Source organism: Triticum dicoccoides, chromosome 4B (genome assembly GCF_002162155.2).
Source record: "Triticum dicoccoides isolate Atlit2015 ecotype Zavitan chromosome 4B, WEW_v2.0, whole genome shotgun sequence".
Lineage (NCBI taxonomy): Eukaryota > Viridiplantae > Streptophyta > Magnoliopsida > Poales > Poaceae > Triticum > Triticum dicoccoides.
The window spans coordinates 406,534,874-406,553,008 of record NC_041387.1 but is presented as its reverse complement, the minus strand read 5'-3'; the positions used below and the strand labels follow the sequence as shown (position 1 = coordinate 406,553,008).

General features: G+C 46.3%; 2 protein-coding genes and 1 long non-coding RNA gene across 3 annotated transcripts; 1 reads left to right on the top strand and 2 right to left on the bottom strand.

The window, feature by feature from the left end:
• Positions 1-252: 252 nt before the first annotated feature.
• LOC119296371 (probable LL-diaminopimelate aminotransferase, chloroplastic) lies at positions 253-5,332 on the top strand. Its single transcript, XM_037574769.1, has 10 exons — positions 253-411; positions 491-576; positions 673-740; positions 838-954; positions 1,267-1,329; positions 1,954-2,058; positions 2,140-2,190; positions 4,033-4,353; positions 4,509-4,715; positions 4,796-5,332. The coding sequence occupies exons 1-10, from the start codon at positions 338-340 to the stop codon at positions 5,087-5,089; spliced, it is 1,386 nt and encodes a 461-aa protein (XP_037430666.1). The 5' UTR covers positions 253-337; the 3' UTR covers positions 5,090-5,332.
• Positions 5,333-5,626: 294 nt separating this feature from the next.
• On the bottom strand, positions 5,627-7,020 carry LOC119296370. The gene is made up of 2 exons (XR_005145136.1): positions 6,923-7,020; positions 5,627-6,021 (listed from the first exon to the last, which is right to left on the bottom strand). It is a non-coding gene; the product is annotated as an uncharacterized LOC119296370 (long non-coding RNA).
• Positions 7,021-7,377: 357 nt separating this feature from the next.
• On the bottom strand, positions 7,378-9,293 carry LOC119296369 (probable xyloglucan 6-xylosyltransferase 1). The gene has a single exon (XM_037574768.1). The coding sequence runs from the start codon at positions 8,922-8,924 to the stop codon at positions 7,569-7,571; it is 1,356 nt and encodes a 451-aa protein (XP_037430665.1). The 5' UTR covers positions 8,925-9,293; the 3' UTR covers positions 7,378-7,568.
• Positions 9,294-18,135: the final 8,842 nt, after the last annotated feature.

Sequence of the window (18,135 nt, the reverse complement as noted above, 5' to 3'; positions counted from 1 at the left end):
TGATTTTTTTGTATAAACTTGATCAATGTTTACGGAGTTTGACTTGAGAGAAAGCGGTTGTAAAAAAAATCGATCAATGCAGCTAATCTGTCTTTTTTTTATGTATGCAGCTAATCTGTCTTCTCTGTACAGTGTTGCGGAAGTTTCACGGTAATAAACACGGAGCAGCGAACCGGAGCAGGCCTTCAAAGGTATCTGGTGGACTCGACCGGCGCGGCCCGGCCCAGCCTGGCCTATCTGAGTGCTGTCTTCACTCCCTCGTTCGGAGGGCTAAGCTGGTACTGATTCCCCCTCCACCTATCTGCCCCCGCCGCCGCCACGCCCACCGCCGACGACGATGGCAACTACTGCCTCACCCTCCACCACGACCACCCCCCGGTCCTTCCTCTCGTCGCCTTCCTCCTCACTCAGGCACCCAACTTCTTCCCCTCTCGGTACCGCACCGCGCGTTTCGGTAGCTCGACGAGTCACTCTCCTGACGTGCTTGCAGGGCATCGAAGTCGAACCACCTCCGGACGACGAGAAGGCTGCCCGTTAATGTACGCTGCGCCAGTAGCTCTCCGGCCGCCGATACATGTACTGTTCCTTCTCTCCAACACTTAGCTGCCTTCAAATACATCCAGATTTCAACCTAGTAGTGGTTTACTGAAATATTATGCTTTCTTGGTGAAGCTTACACGACTAAGGTTTCGCGGAATGCCAACATAGCCAAGCTCCAAGCAGGCTATTTGTTTCCGGAGGTATCATTGCGTTGTTGTTCTTTTATTTTGTTCTTGTTCATACTGTCGTATTAGGGATTTGGGTTTTGATAGTGATAATCTCTCAACTTCCATCCAGATTGCCAGAAGAAGGGCAGCTCATCTGCTGAAGCATCCTGACGCCAAAATTATAAGTCTGGGAATAGGTGACACTACTGAGCCCATCCCGGAGGTCATAACAAATGCCATGGCAGAGGTATCTCATCGTTCCTAAAAACAAGAAATTGCTAGCGTTAGACCTTGTTTATCTCAGGAAGTAAAAAAGAAGACAAAATCTAATTTCTTTGAAACATGTTTGTAGATGTAATGCATGGTGTGTTTTTTCTTGGCAAAATGTTCATGCTCATGTTTATGTTTTTCCTTGGTAAAGGGTGGCTACTCAAATATGCGACACAGTACACATCTTTGCAGGGAGTAGACTAAAAAAGTTCATGTTTTCATTCTGTGTTGCATAATCCCTCTTTCACAATCCAATATTGTTCTTTGACGGTTCTACATATAAACGCAGAGAGCACATGCTTTATCCACAGTGGATGGCTACAGTGGTTATGGAGCTGAACAAGGTGAAAAGGTAATATTGCTTCTTACTTCACTAATGGAAAAAATATGTTAATTATTTAGATTGTTTATGTGAACATAGTATCATTAGATTGGTCTGGAAAAATATTTGTAACATATTATTATGAAAGGTAGTGGTCGAAGTTTCATGTTGGAGGAGACTGTGCACATATGGCCATAAATAAAATGGCATCTGTTTCTGTTTACTAATGCGCAACCTTTTTCTGTTAATCCATCAATAGACATCATTAGATGGCTAAGAAAGTGTGTGTAACTGTTTTCCACATATGCTTGTAAAAGTGGTCTAGTCCGATCGCAGATTATTTGACTAGGAAAGATGGTATGCTAACCCATGACCAACATCTGATGACATCTGAAGCTGTGGCCATTTAGTTATGGCTTTTGAATTGTTAATTCCATGCTTTAGATTTTCTGTCTGGAGAGATCCAGAATCTCTTAATGGGCTGATACTTAATTTTCTTTTACTGGCTTATCCAAATACTTGTGTGACTCTTGATTTTGTCTACAATGAGTTTAAAGTTTATCTTCTCAATTATATGTTTCGCTATTTTTTGACATACTCTGTCCTCAAATGTCGTTTTCATCATTAAAAATGGTGCATTAATTGTTTCTGCAGAAACTAAGGGCAGCAATTGCTGCAACCTACTATGCGGATCTTGGTATCGACGAAACTGATATATTTGTCTCTGATGGTGCCAAATGTGACATTTCTCGCCTACAGGTTCAGAATGCCTCTTCTCTCCCTTTAGTCTACTGTTCATGTTACATTGTCGCTCATAACTTTTATGCTTCAAAATTTCAGGTTCTTTTTGGATCTAAAGTGAAGATTGCAGTTCAAGACCCATCATATCCCGTAATAAAATTCTGCAATGATATTAAACTTCAGTTGTTTTTCCCTTATTTATTTGTGATTCCCAAACCTAAGTGATGTTTGTGGTGATATAATTGCTACTTTTCTTTGTTATTGTTAGAGTACGTAATGGGCCTAATGGGCCCATTAGTCTTAGGGTTAATTAGAGATAAGGGTCGTTTGCTTAGGGGTCAAGTAAGTCTTGCTTGAGAGTCAAGTAAACCTCTCTATATAAAGAGAGGAGATGTATCAATCTAATCAAGCAAGAATTAAGAAGGAAATCCCTTCCCTCTTGCCTGGCCGTGGGCAAAAAGGCCCCCGGCCGGCCTTCTCGCGCCCTCCTTCTAGCAGCGCCATAACAATTTGGTATCAGCTAGCTCCGGTTCGATCATGTCTTCACCGCCGCCAAGCCCGTCTCTTCCGCTGCCGGTCACCTTGTCGCCTCCGGCGACCACCACGACCGTCGCCCCGCTCCTGCTCGCGCCGGGATCCTCTGTCGCGCCCGCCCCCGCCATCCTCACCTGGGAGGAGGTGTCCGGGGTGCTGCGGGACCTAACCCAGGCGGTCCAGGAGATCCACTTGTTCTTGGCCGGGTCCTACAGGCCGCACCCGGTTGTGCCGCCCATCGCCGCCGTGGCAGCCGCCGCACCAGGCGGCCTTCGCCGCGCTCGCCAGGCCGCTGCAGCTGCCATGTATCGCCACCATCGCCCAGCCCTGGCTGCAGTGGCAGCCGCCGCTCCTGGCGGCCTCCGCCACGCCCGGCGCTCCGACGCAGCAGCCGTTGCCGCTGCCCGGCGTGACAGCGCAGCAGCCGCTGCAGCTGCAGCAGCCACCGCCAGTCAGCTCCGCCGCCCAGTATGGAATGCCCTACGACGGGAGTGCGACGACCTCGTTCCCATCAGCGCCGCCGCCATCCCAAGGCGTCCACATCCAGCAGATCAAGTCCCTGCCGTCGCCGTCACCGCTTCCGTCTTGGATCGCTACCCGCCATGTGTCGGCGGCGGTGAGGCTGCAGGCTGCTGCGCGAGGCCTCCTAGCGCGTCGGCGTGTGCGGGAGATGCGTGGTCTGCAGCTGCCGCTCCTCCAAGTTGCCCTTCGCTGCGCAAAGGACCTCGATCTCGTCCGCTACGTCGGGGATCTTGGGCATGTGGTTTCCCCCACGGGCGGCCGGCATGCTGTTTTCCCCGCGGGCAGCGACCTCAAAGTCTGCGACATCGGCGGTTGGGGGGGCGCACCCCTCGTCATTCTCCATCACAAGCCCTCCACTCTGTGCAGACCAACAGCCATACACATGCACTCCTTTTGTCCAGGTGGTGTCCATGGGATCCAGGTGGCTGTACATGTGCACATCCAAAATAAAGCGTCCTAGTCTATTTCAGGTTGAGAATAATAAAACAAGCCGAGATGTAAAAGGCTTGTTTTTAGGTGTTAGGTTTGTGTTGCGTCGAGTCATGGTTATAAGTTGGTTAGGCTGCAGCTCGAGGACAAGCTGCATGTCCAGGTGGGGTGTAGTGTTAGAGTACGTAATGGGCCTAATGGGCCCATTAGTCTTAGGGTTAATTAGAGATAAGGGTCGTTTGCTTAGGGGTCAAGTAAGTCTTGCTTGAGAGTCAAGTAAACCTCTCTATATAAAGAGAGGAGATGTATCAATCTAATCAAGCAAGAATTAAGAAGGAAATCCCTTCCCTCTTGCCTGGCCATGGGCAAAAAGGCCCCCGGCCGGCCTTCTCGCGCCCTCCTTCTAGCAGCGCCATAACAGTTATCATCCTATTATTATGATAAATTATTACTTTTTTGTACTATTGTATATGTTGCAAAATTAATATGATACATCCATTTCAACAGGCATATGTTGATTCAAGTGTTATCATGGGGCAAACTGACTTATATCAGCAGGATGTTCAGAAGTATGGAAATATTGAATACATGAGATGCAGTCCAGAAAATGGATTTTTCCCTGATCTTTCCAAGGTCCCACGGACAGATATCATATTCTTTTGTTCACCCAACAATCCTACTGGTGCTGCTGCATCTAGGGACCAGCTAACACGGTTGGTCAAATTTGCAAAGGACAATGGGTCCATAATAGTCTATGATTCTGCTTATGCCATGTACATATCAGATGACAGCCCAAAATCCATCTTTGAAATTCCTGGGGCGAAGGAGGTAGGCTCTATGTTTCTAGATTTAGCTTAGTATTTTATGGAAATTTTAAGAATTTTACCGACATGTTCGGTCCAGTTTTCTGAGGACTACTAACAAATTGTTTCCATCAAATATGTCAAGCTGGACCTGTGTCATTATGGTTTGTTGATGTGTAGGTTGCCCTCGAAACAGCATCTTTCTCTAAATATGCTGGGTTCACTGGTGTCCGACTGGGTTGGACTGTGGTCCCTAAGGAGCTCCTTTTCTCTGATGGTCATCCAGTTGCTAAAGATTTCAACCGCATAGTCTGCACTTCCTTCAATGGCGCATCGACCATCTCTCAGGCCGGTGGTTTAGGCTGCCTCTCTCCAGAGGGTCTAAAGGTAGGGGTTCAGTGCTTTGAAATCTTTATTGTATAGCTTCTTTGTGCACTGCTGCTTCTCATCCCATGTCCACCATGCAGGCTATGCAAGACGTTGTCGGATTCTACAAGGAGAACACCAAAATCATTGTCGACACGTTTGAGTCGCTCGGATTCAACGTCTACGGTGCCAAGAATGCCCCCTATGTGTGGGTGCACTTCTCTGGCCGCAATTCCTGGGATGTCTTTGCCGAGATCCTTGAGAAGGCAAACGTGGTCACTACTCCCGGCAGTGGATTTGGGCCCGGTGGTGAGGGCTTTGTGAGGGTCAGTGCATTTGGGCACAGAGAGAACATTATTGAAGCTGCGAGAAGACTGAAGCAGCTATACAAATGAGCATCGGTTTAGCAGATGGCCGCCTCTGTCACTGGGGAGCCAGGCAATAAGAACCCAGCAGCATTTGGAGCACGAGATTTGCTTCTCGGCTGCTGGGAAACGTTAGAACAGAGACAGGGTGTTGTTTTTGCTCCATTCGTAACCATTTAATACTGGAAATTTGCTTGTTCAATTGCTGCGGAGTCTATCATGGTGTATTTGTCTCACATCTGCTCGTTGACGGCCTTATGCTTTTTGCTACGATGGTGTGCGCCTCCCCTTTCTACAGTCACACTCATGTCACTTGCAATTGAGGTCTACGGTAGACCCAAGTGCAAGCACCGGCGTATGAAATTTTGAGTTTAGACCGATCCATTGCTTGCTCCAGTGTGCAAACTCTCAAAGGCGAGTTTGGAGCGATACACTGGAGAGAGCCTAATATGCAACTCCCTCGGTCCTAAAATGTAAGACCATTTTTGACACTATGATAATAATGTCAAAATGGTCTTACAATTTGGGACAAAGGGAGTACACTTTTTTCCATGTGATAAAAAAGGATTGTGTTCCACTACAAGGAACGCAACGACCAACATCCAAGTATAGTATCCAGCAGTTCGAAAAAAAAAAACTGTAGCATCAGTGTGCACAACAAAAACTAAAAAGAAGTTATACCACATGCACCGCTAACAGCAGAGCAAAAACTAAAAAGGACCATCATAAGCTAAGGCCAAGGCTCATCAATTTCCAGTTGTCTCTTTTATAATTTCACCTAGTCTTCTTCCATGTCTGCTCCTTCTGTTGCATCACCTGTTTCTTCATCACCATCACAGCTCCACCTAGTAGAGTTCTGACCAAATTGAGAGGTCCACCTCCTTCATTTTCCCCAGTCCCATCAGTATGTTGTGCCAAAGCCTCCTCTCGAAGCATCATCCTGTCAGTAGGGTTTTGCAGGCCTGCCCAATATTGTCAAAAGCAACAAGCATAAGAACATATGAATCCAACAAGGGCTCACAAGCTTTTTATCGAAACAAGCTCGATTACAAATCTTCCATATAGCTCAGCATAACAATTTGAATATTACGCCGACTACTACCAATAAATTTAGCAATACAGTCAAAATAGTGGGAGAAAAAAGTCAGGACTAGTTTGAGCACAAACAAATTTTGCAGCAGAGCACTGGAAGAACAGATGATGGATACTCTCAGATTCAGGACAGAATTGATAGACAGGGTTCCCTGTCCATTTTCCTTTTATCCTATTGTCTTAATAGGATGCATGCTGGATTGAAATCAGCTTCTTTACTTTGGCATGTGAAATGCAGTTACAATACTCTAGCATCTAGCACAGTTGACTGCCTAGAGCATAGTGAAGAGAATTCATTGGGGCATGAGCACTAATAACTCACAGCGTCGAGGGAAGCAAATCGTTGACTCAGACATCACGAATTTTGTAACTGAACTCGAAGTTAACTTGAGCTCCTGACCATGTGATGGCAATGGCATAGGATACTGAAACTGAACACCGACCAGATCCATGGCGGCACCACACAACACATGGAGCCAAAAGTTACGGGGTCCTCCAAGTATGCAGAACTCTGCTAAGAGATGCAGAACTCTGGTACTACCAGGAGAAGATAACCGAATTACCCTATGAAAATGAACCAGACAAGTCTTGAGTGATTGTAGCATAGTCAAGACAAACTTGCTACACTAGGTCCAAAGCATAGTCAAAAACTGACAATCCCCTTGGCGAATCTGCTGATGGACTAGAAACTGAAAAACGTAACAGTACAACAAGAAGAAGAGACGCGCTTTACATAAACAGGGCATTTGCATTGGCAATAGCTGAACATACCATATCTCATGACAAAGAAATGACTAAATTTGGTTAGAACTGACAGTTCACATCAACTCTCAATTGGTTTAGAACTTCAAAGTACGCAAAAACTGATGTATTGCATACCAGCCATACTAAGTGCTTCAAAACTAAATTGATGAAGCTGAAGCTAGGACACATCAGGCAGGTACAGTTTCGAGAAATTCCAGCCAATTCATATATGACAAAAAACCGGATATCCTCCTACCCAACTACCACCAATGGCAATGCAAATAGGAAAGCAAAATAATTGGCTCAGAGGGACGACCATATCCTACTGAAGAACCAATAAGCACATGACAAATATCTTTTAGGGAAGTGAAATGTACACTTGCGACAAATGAAAATGCTAAATAGGAAACCCATAGAGCTATTCAGAAGTGAGCAGTTAGCTGAGTACCCATCTCTAACTCCATTTCTAGAAGCAGAAGACATAGATTGTGCCATCAACAACATAACTTCATTCTCTAACATTTCACAGTACAACATAGATATCCGTCCCGTGATACCAAAACCAAATTTCCTTGTTACCCTGAGTCTACAAAAAGAAGAATTATAGGATTTTGATCCAAGAGAATCTAGAACGAACGAACAAAATAAACGTGGAAGTAGTGTACTATAGTTATCATGTAGTAGTCTTGACGGCCTTGAACGCTGGGTGGAGCAACCCGTAATCATCCTTCATATCAAGAGGGTCACTGGTCTCATTCCTGATCCTCTTGATCCTCCTGCTCGCAAGAGACTTGTGCTCAAAACCATACATGTGCAACACCTGGTTATCCCCGAAATTGAAGGCACGGTCCATCTGCTTGAGGCACCGCTCAACAGGGTAATCCCCAAACTTGGAGCATGGCTTGCACCCGACAAAGTGAGTGACCAGTGGCCACCGATGATCGCCGAGCCCTGGCTGGTAATTCTCAAGCATCTCCTCGTACCTGTCCACCAAGATCCCCCAATAGCCATGGAGATAGTAGCCATTCTCGAGATACACCTTGTTACCCCATTTCTCACGCTGGGTAGCGAGGATATACACCATGGCGGACTGATCGTCGGCTTCAAAGACCGGCCGGTCCTTGAGGTACTTGGTGAGCACCTTTCCAGCCTCAATACGGACAGGGCCCTTCGGCCCCATGGGAGCCCAGGTATCGAGGTAATCAAGCGACCATTGGCAGTTACGCAGCAAGAAGCTGCCGGTGTTGAGGCCAATCCAGTTCTTGTCGTCGTAGACCATCTCGTCCCAGCCGTGCAGGATGAAGTTGTAGGGGCCGTAGCGCTCCCACGGCAGCTCGAAGGCCATGTCGGTGAACATGGCGTCGGAGTCCATCCACCAGAAGAACTCGACCTCCGGGTGCGCGAGGAGGAGGGCGCGGAGGAGCGGGAGCTTGGCCCAGAAGCCGGCGAGCTCGGCGTCGAGCAGCGCCATGTTGTAGAAGATCTCGAGGCCGTGGATGCGGCAGTAGTCGATCTTGTTCTTGATGGACTTGAGGAGGTAGTGGTCGCCGACGGGGTTCTCGCAGGGCTTGGGTGAGGACCCCGTGACGAGCATGACCCGCGGCTTGACGTCGTTGAGGAAGGGCGGGGTCTCCGGGTGGCGGCGGTTCCAGGCGGCCCGCTGCTCGTCCCAGTCGGAGATCTTGGGGCCGAGCGTGTAGGGCGGGTCCCGGAGCGACCTGGGCTGCGGCTCCGGCTCGTCGTCCCGGGCGGCGGCCTTCCCCGCGGCCTGGGCGGCTTGGGCTTGGGCGTCGGAGGCCTTGGAGCGGGCGTCGTGGTGCTCGGAGAGCGCGCGCTGCGGGTGGGAGATGAAGCGGTGGCGCAGCTCGGTGAGGTCCTGCTGCGGCGTGCCGAACTTGCCCGCCCCGACGGTGCCGCGGAGCACGAGGATGGTGAGCATGAGGCAGACGATGGTGAGCTTGGCGTTCCGGGTGAAGCGCTGGATCTCCCGCATCCGGCGCTCCCCCAGCACCCGCTCCGCCACCCACATTTCTCCCCCGCCCCTCGGATCGGGCACCCAGCCGATTCGAACGGAAACACAGAAATGCAGACGGCCCTAGAGTCTAGATCGACGCCGCGGCCGAGCAATGCGGCGGCGGTGCGGGACGGGGACGAGGACGGGGAGGAAGAGGAGGAGGAGGAGGTTTAGAAGTGCGGAAGGGAAGGGGAATTAATAAGGATGGGGGCGAGTGGGAGTGCACGTTGAGGGGGAGCGGATTGCGGTGGGTGTCTGGAGGTGGAGGAAATCTGGAGACGGGATCGAAATCCGCCGCGGATTCTCGCCTTGGGGGAGGAGGAAGAAGGCCAAGAGCAGAGGAAGGAAGGAAGGAAGGAATGGCAGCAGGACGCGGAGACGCACCCGATGCTTCTACTCCTTTTTCTTTTTTTTCTCCCGTGTCGCCTCGCCCGGTAAGTAATACGAGTAATTTATTATTCCTTGGTATAATAAATTCTCGTTGGTTGGTTTGATTTGTTGATGCGGGCGTCGCGAGGTGATAGACAGGTCAATGACGGATGGGTCCTGGCGGGACGTGGGGGACGGAAGGGTGGCCGTTGTTTCAGTGGGCTGTTCCGCACGGTTAATCGTTCGTATACTAGCAGTACAAGTTTCTGTCCTGGCCGTGTGGGTGCGACCGGGTCGGGGTTGCTGGCTGGCTCTACGGGTAACCGGGTTTGCCCGTTGCTGCTAATGCATTTCTACTTCGATAAGTAGCTGCTCGTTACGGATAAAAGCCATGGAAATGCTGCTTTTGTAGCCAAAAATCCATATTGACTGCAACGTTATTTTTTTTTCTTTTTTTTCGAGAAAATTTTCGATCTATTCATCTTCAATCATGACAGTACAACGAATACCAGAAATAATAGAAATTACATCCAGATCCGTAGACTACCTAGTGACAACTACCAGCACTGAAGCGAGCCGAAGGCGCGCCGCCGTCCTCGCCCCTCCATCGCTGGAGTCGCGCACAACTTGTTGTAGTAGACAGTCGGGAAGTCGTCGTGCTGAGGCCCCGTAGGACCAGCGCACCAGAACAGCAACCGCCACAGATGAAGAATAACGTAGATCAGAAAAATCCAATCCGAAGACACACGAACATAGACGAACAACGACGAGATCCGAGCAAATCCAACAAAGATAGATCCGCCGGAGACACACCTCCACACGCCCACCAACGATGCTAGACGCATCGCCGGAACGGGGGCTAGACAGGGAGACCTTTATTCCATCTTCAGGGAGCCGCCGCCGTCTCGTCTTCCTGAGCAGGACACAAACCCTAGCAAAACTGAAAGAAACGATTAACAACGGAGCCCTCCCGCCGACCATTGCCGAGATCCACTGCGCCCCGGCCCTAAGGCCATCGGAGAGGAGGCGGACCTGCGACGACGGCGGCGGCGGGAGGCAAATACCCTAGCTTTTTGTAGAGGAGAAGGAGGAGGCGGTGACAAGAGAACAGGAGATCATATTGACTGCAACGTTAGACTTTATGTTATAGGCCTGACGGTGATAGTCACATGTCACCCTCCTAAATTTACAATCATTTTCATACGGTGAAAAATGAGAAGTCCGTTGTAGATAAAAAAAGCAACCGAAACATGTGTAACATGCTACTACCGTCCTGATTTATTAGTCCCCTTCGTAATTTGTGTCCAATTTCAACCGTATATTTCACTAACAAAATATAAGTTGTATGTCACAAAACTATATGGTTGGATTTATATTCGAAAGAGGTTTCCGATGTTACTATTTTTATGGTTTATAAATTATTTTTTGGTATTTAAACTAAAGGTCAAAATTTGACCTAAAATACAAGGGGTACTAATAAATAAGGACAGAGGTATAGTACCAGTGAATGATACAGATACCAAACTTTATATTTTAGATAAGCCTATTTATTATTTTATATGATCCATAATAGCACCTTATTTATTAAGATATGATATTATAAATAATACCAGTACCATAATTTTACTCAATTAATACTATGTCATAATAGCATGCCTATTTAATATTTCATATGCTATGATACACTACTGTGAGAGGTCTTACTTCTTTCACAATTGGCAATGCTAACATTTTCCCCGCACTAATCTTAAATTACTGCTTATGTTTAATTTCATCTACTAGTGAAATGTTCCAAGGTACAATTGTATAAAAGACCCTATGAAACTTACTTCTAATATCTAGCAAGAAGTCGATAAAGATATAAAATAACAATGAACACATGTGTTTTTAGGTGCATACAAAATTATCTTTGTACCTTTACCTACATACTTAGCCTTTTTACAAACTTTAGTCTAAGCTTGACAAATTTGTGTAGTTCTGGTTGCAACCATCATGTCTTACTTGGTTGATTTGCAATTTGTATTGTTTACATGAATTCATGAAACTCGATTTTTTACAATACCTTGTTCAGTTCTATTTGAGACTGTTACGTATCCAGCCTTGTGTCTTCAATCAACTTTGATTGGTTTGCAATGTGTCTTGTTCATACACAGCCTTTAAAAGTATAATAAAAACACCGAGTATAACTACCCCCCCCCCCCACACACACACACACAATCATCAACATCAACATCATCCATACATGCGTGCTCACCGTATGTTGATTGAAGATTGAAGTCACGAAGCTATATACCACAATAACAAGACACCAAAGTGTCAAACATGGGTTCGGATCTCTAATAGAATAATGATATAATCACCCTCCTAATAACTATAAACTCACTAGTTAGTTCTCATCCTCAATCAACTACTAACACATAATTGGTCAGAAGATAGTAATACCAATAGTGCTACAAGGCAATGGGTTGTTTTTTTGATTTCCAACTACGGTTTGTGATGGCTAAGTTTAGGTTGTGCCACGTAATTGCATCGCATTTCCATCTCGCATTATCTTCCATGGCTCTTATTTGATAGATACATCTGCTCCCAATTTCCTTGAGAAGGTGAGTACTATGAATGCGATGGTGTACTTGTATCACTTCACACCTCACTAAGTTCCGTGAAGGTGAGTACTATGTGTACTTGTATCACTTCACACCTTACAATGTTCATCTGTGAAGGTGAGAACCAACCTTTGATTCTATGTTTGACAGATTTGGTACCTAATTAGGGGATTATTCTTTCAATCGGAGGTGGCATGTTGTCGACAACAAGACATGATTCTGTGATGGCATCTCCATTGTTGATGTCCACGACTCTAGTTATGTGCTTCGTGCCTCTGTGTGTGATGGTGTTACATGCATGTGTATATCTAAAATTAATTCACGGACATGGTGTAGTCGTTTATATGTTACCTTCCGTAACAGCTCGTGGGGTTACCCCAAATTAAAAATTGATTGTTATTTTATTATTCATCATTATTGCACCATGTTCATTTCATAAGCATTGGACATGCATTATATTGCATTATTCAATAAATTAATTTTCGTAGTTTTTTTGTGTGTTTCTATTAAATGGTGAATAAGCAAACCCTTCTCCCTTTTGATGTTTTAGAACAATACTCACCCGGAACCTTGTACATGTCCTTTTGTGATATCTGTGAGCTATTTGAATTATTTCACAATTCTAACCCAAGCCTAGCTATCACTCGTAGCTCAAAAACTCATTAATTTATTAAATGAATTTATTTTCTAAACAACAATTAAATGCACTCAAAATAAGTTGATTATTTTTGTGCGGCCTCGTTATACTCTAGAGAGGCTACATTTAAAATTTCAAGTCATTTGGAGTTCGTTCAATACCCTGTTTAGCAAAACTATTGTACAACATATGTGTATATCTGTTTTTTTAAGCTCGTATGTACATGTCTGTGTAATTTTATGATTCCCGTTTTAAAATATGATCACTTGCGCATTAAGAGCACAACTTCTTCCTTGTTCAGTAAACCATGATACGCTGAGCTCAAGAGACATGAGTTATATGTTCACACTTGTATAACTTTGACTCCCCTAAAAAAACTTATATAACATTGACATTTTGAAAAGTAACATAAAAAATACGCCAACTGAGAGCTTTACCAGAATCAATTCTAGGAAACGGACCAATATTGTATTCGTCCTCAACAAAAACTGAAAATGCGTTTTTATTATGGTTTCACGAAAAGTACAATCATTAGAAAAAAATTGGACGCTGATATCTCCCGTACGTTCGATCTAGGAGAGCCCCAGACCGAATGACTCGTTCGCAACAACAGAGGACATCGATCGAACCATGTCATTCGAGACGAGAGGTTCCCAACGTGAACACCACCCCAAGCCTTTTTTTCTTTGAATAAAGAAAAAATAAAGCCCGGTTTGCCCAAAAATTACTATGACTAAAAAGGCCCACTTTTGGCTGTGAATAATAAAGGCCAGATTTTGCTATACTCTGAAAATGATCCAAAAATAAATTTCCCGTGATAGATGAAAAATGAAAAAAATATACTACTAAAAAAATCCTAATGGTTTCAAACAAAAAATTGCCATCATCTCTATAAGCAATTTTTGTCATGGCCACAAAAGACCTTCTTTTATGCAGTGGCACGAAAGAAAAAGTTCACGGCGACTTGCTCTGTACCATGATGGCAAGAAATGCGAATTAAAAAATTGTATGTTGTTTTTACTATGTAAATGAAGAGACAAAAAATGTGGAATAAGAACTGCCATCATGTGAAGCACAAACTGTTGGGAAACATGGTAGAAAATAAAAGTTTTCGCACCTACAAACACCTAATATTAATATGAAGATGCATAACGGGTTGGGATCACGATCGTTACCGTCACCGAGTTGCAGCGCAGAAGAACATGTCGATGTAGATCGTACTTGGAGTCTCTCGAATCGTCGATAAATGATCTCTCGAACCACCCACGAACAGTCCCTCGAACCGAAGACCGAAAGCACGACCTCTCTACTTGGTTGCAAGCGTGCAACCTTCACGATCCGACAGTGCTTTGTCGTCTCATAACCAGACCGCATAGCCTTTGTGCTCAGATCCTGAAGGCCAGATACTATCCCGAAGGCAACCTCATCGACGCAATTTTTAGTGGAAACGCATCTTCATCTTGGCAGGCCATTAGCCACGGACTTGATCTTTTGAAACAAGGCATTTTGTGGAGAGTGGGCAATGGTAGAAGCATCCGAGTTTGGCGAGATAACTGGATACCAAGACCCTACTCCTTTAAACCAATCACTACCCAGGGGACTTACATGATTCGCTTTGTGTCTGATTTGTTGAACAACAATGGCTCCTGGAATTTGGATGTGCTACAGAATTACTTCTTGCCTGCGGATGTAATAGAAATAATTAAAATTAGAGCATCTCCTAGGCAGGAGGAAGATGTCATTGCTTGGGGGGCGGGCAAGTATTGCCGCTTTTTAGTTAAAAGCGCCTACGATTTTGCTTTTGAGCAAGCTCATCGGAACACTGCAAACAGGTTCGAGTTCGGCTCCTGATGGCCGACGAAGGGGGTGGAAGCTAATATGGGAATGTGATATACATCCGACAGTCTGTAACTTTGCATGGAGAGTGGCTGTCGATTCCCTACCTACTTGGCAAAATAAACACAAACCGAGTCTGGAAATTGATGGCAGGTGCCCGCTATGTGCGATTGAAGTGGAAGATGATTTTCATCCTTTTCTACGGTGCCCTCTTGCTCAAGAGCTATGGTTCTCAATGGCGGAAGTATGGGCTCTGCCGAAAATAAATGGTGTTGTTAATACGAGCAAAGAGTGGTTATTGCATGCACTTTAACCCCTCCCAAACATTGAACGATCCATGTTGCTTATGACCTTATGGCGCTGTTGGCACGTCCGTAATGAAGTTGTTCATCATAAAATACCTCCTCCGACGGAAGCACTGAAAAGATTCATAGTTAGTTACCTGGACTCTCTCATCGGGGCTCAAATCTGATTTATGCAATGATCCTATTAAAGGAAAAAAAATTCAATTGTCACATATATGCAAGCAGAGAGATCCAAACCACCTGACCTTGTTGCTAGGTGGAGTGCGCCTTCGGATGGTTGGGTAAAATTGAATTCAGATGGGTCCTTTGATGATGGAGCAGCTGGAGCGGGAATGGTCTTGCGGAATGACAAAGGTGCAATCATTTTCTCTGCCTGCGGAGTTCTTTTCTCTTGTCGCGATGCTTTGGAAGCGGAGCTTTGCGCGTGCATGGAGGGACTCTCTTTCTGAATTCAAAGGAGTGAACCGCCTATTATAGTGGAGATGGACTCTATGGTGGTTTGGATAGATCGATTTACTATGCTATCATGAAAGAAATTAGGCATTTGATGAGCCTTCATAGAACTTGTATTACTTTTGTGAATCGCACTCAAAATAAGGTTAGCGATAGTCTGGCTAGGTTTGCCAGGGTAGAAGGTAGAACTTGACCTCCCTCAGGCTCCCTAGACTTGGTTTGTGCTGATTGTAACCTCCTATCGTGAGTAATACAAATTTATACCCGCAAAAATAAAAACCCACGGGCAGTGCCGTATGTAAAACCGCGTGGTGAGCTCGTGATGGAGACCCGCCCGCGGGGAGTATAGCAGATCCGATAGCCCGTGATGTCCAAACGAGGGGAGCGCCAGCCATCACTCCTAGTCCCAGTGGCGGCCAGTTGTAGTCAGCAACGTCGCAGCTGAGGAGGCGATTGAATTGACCTGAGCCTGCACATGGCGCGGTGGTTTTTTCCAACGTTTAAGACTAGCCACAATGGAGAGTAACATACACTAGTAACATACACATCTCCCTAGACTATGTTAGTACCTCAATAGTGGGTAGTAACATAAGTGTGGTAATATGCAAAGCTTCATTTATTAGTTTATAGACTCATATTGCATTGGGACATGTGATGTTACAGTAACTAGCTAAGTTACTAGTACTATATCTCTCCTCATTAACTCACTGCCACATAAGCAAATTTGCTGAGTTGGACTCGATGTTACTACCAAAGCTACTCCCACTATGGCTAGTCTAAACCCGCGTCCCTCTCGTCCACCTCAAGCTCAACACATCGCGTCGTTCCTCACCCCTGACATGCGGGCCCACATATCGTTGCGGGCCCACCCGTCAGTTGTACGGTAGGTGAACGTGCTGCGTGTGCCTAGCTTGGGAGCTGGGCCTGTCACCTGTGTCGGTCGAGGGGCATTCACTGTTCATTTGGTTTGGTTTGCTGGCTGTGAGATGGCGAGGGCAATTAAGAGACCCTGATCAAACGAGTAAATTATGGTCTGCCTACGTAAGCGAAAAGCAAGCCTGTGAGTCCAGAAGATTATAGTTTTGGAACGGTGCAGGAGTATTTTTTTCAGCCACGTGACATCACCATGGACTGCCCAAGTGTGCACACAGAACAAACTAGTCTTCACGCAGTATACGTTTTAAACGAGGCAGTTCTGGTACACAGCAGTAACCAAAACCGACACTAGTTTTGCAATGATACATTTTTTTTCTTGCGGGGTAAGTTGTGCACTGGTACTGTACCGTCCGTCTGTACCTGGTGACGCAGACCAGCAGATCCGATCTTCTTAGAGCATTACTAGTAGAACCCTCAAACCCTCAAATCTAAAAAGCACTTTTAAGGGTTGAGTTGTGCCACTTTTTGACACTTTTAAGGGTTGAAAAACAGTGGCAAATACTAGAACCCTCAAACCCAACCCGTAAACTGCTTTAAGGGTTGGATTTGAGGGTTCTAGTCTTTGCCTCAACCCCAACCTTTAAATCTATCATTTGGCATCTCATAATTTATGACAACAAGAACACAATCAACTTCCAAACAAACTGCCAAATGACAATCATTGATGCATGGTTTAATAGTTTACATCACAAAATCATCATCTTCCTCCTCTCATCGGCACCATCACCAAAATTGCACATCGGCGCCATCTCCTAGACCACAAGCGGGCTCCATCAAGCATCTCCATCGCCACCGATGGAGTCGTACACACCGCCATCACCACAACTACTCATCGGAGTGTCACCTCGAAAAGTAGAGGACGCAACACGAAACATCCTCTTCCTCTCCGCGATGTCCTCCTTGTAGTCCTTCCACCATTGCAATTGGTCTTGATCCATGTCCTTCTTGGACATCATCATGTGCTCTTTCTCCTCCACCATGAGTTCTTTCCATACCTTTGCCTCTTTGAGCTTGATCATCCTCTCCTCCAACTCGGCCTTGCGCTTTGCTTCTTCACGCTTTGCTTCAACTTGTGCAAGCTTGACCTCTTTCTTCTTCTCGGTGATAAGAAGCTTCGTCTCCAATGTCTTCGTTGTCAATTCCTCTCTTGCCTTCATCATGTGGTCCATCTTCTCCCTTAGGCTTGACGCCTCTTCTTCCATCTTCACCCTTAGCTTGCCCTTTTTGTTTCCCTCGGGCTTGCCCACGTTCCTCTCCTCCTCATCTTCACTATCATCCATCCTTAGCATTGCCGACTTCTTGGGTGCGGTCTCTTGATCCCTCAACTTTCACTTGTCAAAGGTTTGAAGAATTGACCAAACATGCTTAAATGGGAACGCCTTGCCCTTGGAAGCGGCCATCTCCTTGTACCTCATGCCGACAATTGTCTCCTATCAACCACACATAAATCACATAAGAACCCACCAATAGCATAGTGCACACACATAATCAAAATAGTGAAGAAATATGTACTCACATAGTCACTCTCCACGGTTCCACTAGGTGGTGCATCTATCACTTGGTCCATGGCCGCACTCCAACGAGAACAAGCGGGCTTGATCAATTCCCACCGGCCTTGAAGCGACCGGAAAGAGCGATGGATGAACCCACTATTCTTCGGCTTGATCTTACAATAGACGTCCTCGATCCTTTGCCAATACCGTTTACCGGTTTGATCGGTGCCGGTGGTTGCATCCATTCCCACAGCTGCCCAAGCACGAACCAAGAGGACATCTTCCGCCTCGGTGTAGTTTGTCGACCGCGCGTGTGGGCGGGAAGCGGCGGTGAATGCCTCCTCCCCTATCTCGGCCACCTCCTCCTCGTCATCCCCCACCTCCTCCTCATCTTCCTCCTTCTCCTCCAAGTCGTCACCAACCCTAAAGGGCTCTAGAGGCGGAGCTCCGAGGTCCACCTCCGCGTTTTGAAGGAGGTCCATGAACGAGGATGGGTTTGCCATTTCCTCGAACACCTCGTGCGCGGCGGGAGGAGGTTGGGCGACGGCGGCCGCCGCCGGCTTCTTCCGCGCCGCAGGCTTCTTCCGCGGCTTC

Coding starts and splice junctions, on each gene's coding strand:
- LOC119296371 (XM_037574769.1), top strand. CDS start 338: ATGGCAACTACTGCCTCACCCTCCACCACGACCACCCCCCGGTCCTTC. Junction 2,059..2,139: donor GTGACATTTCTCGCCTACAG/GTTCAGAATGCC, acceptor TCAAAATTTCAG/GTTCTTTTTGGATCTAAAGT. Junction 4,354..4,508: donor AAATTCCTGGGGCGAAGGAG/GTAGGCTCTATG, acceptor GTTGATGTGTAG/GTTGCCCTCGAAACAGCATC.
- LOC119296369 (XM_037574768.1), bottom strand. CDS start 8,924: ATGTGGGTGGCGGAGCGGGTGCTGGGGGAGCGCCGGATGCGGGAGATC.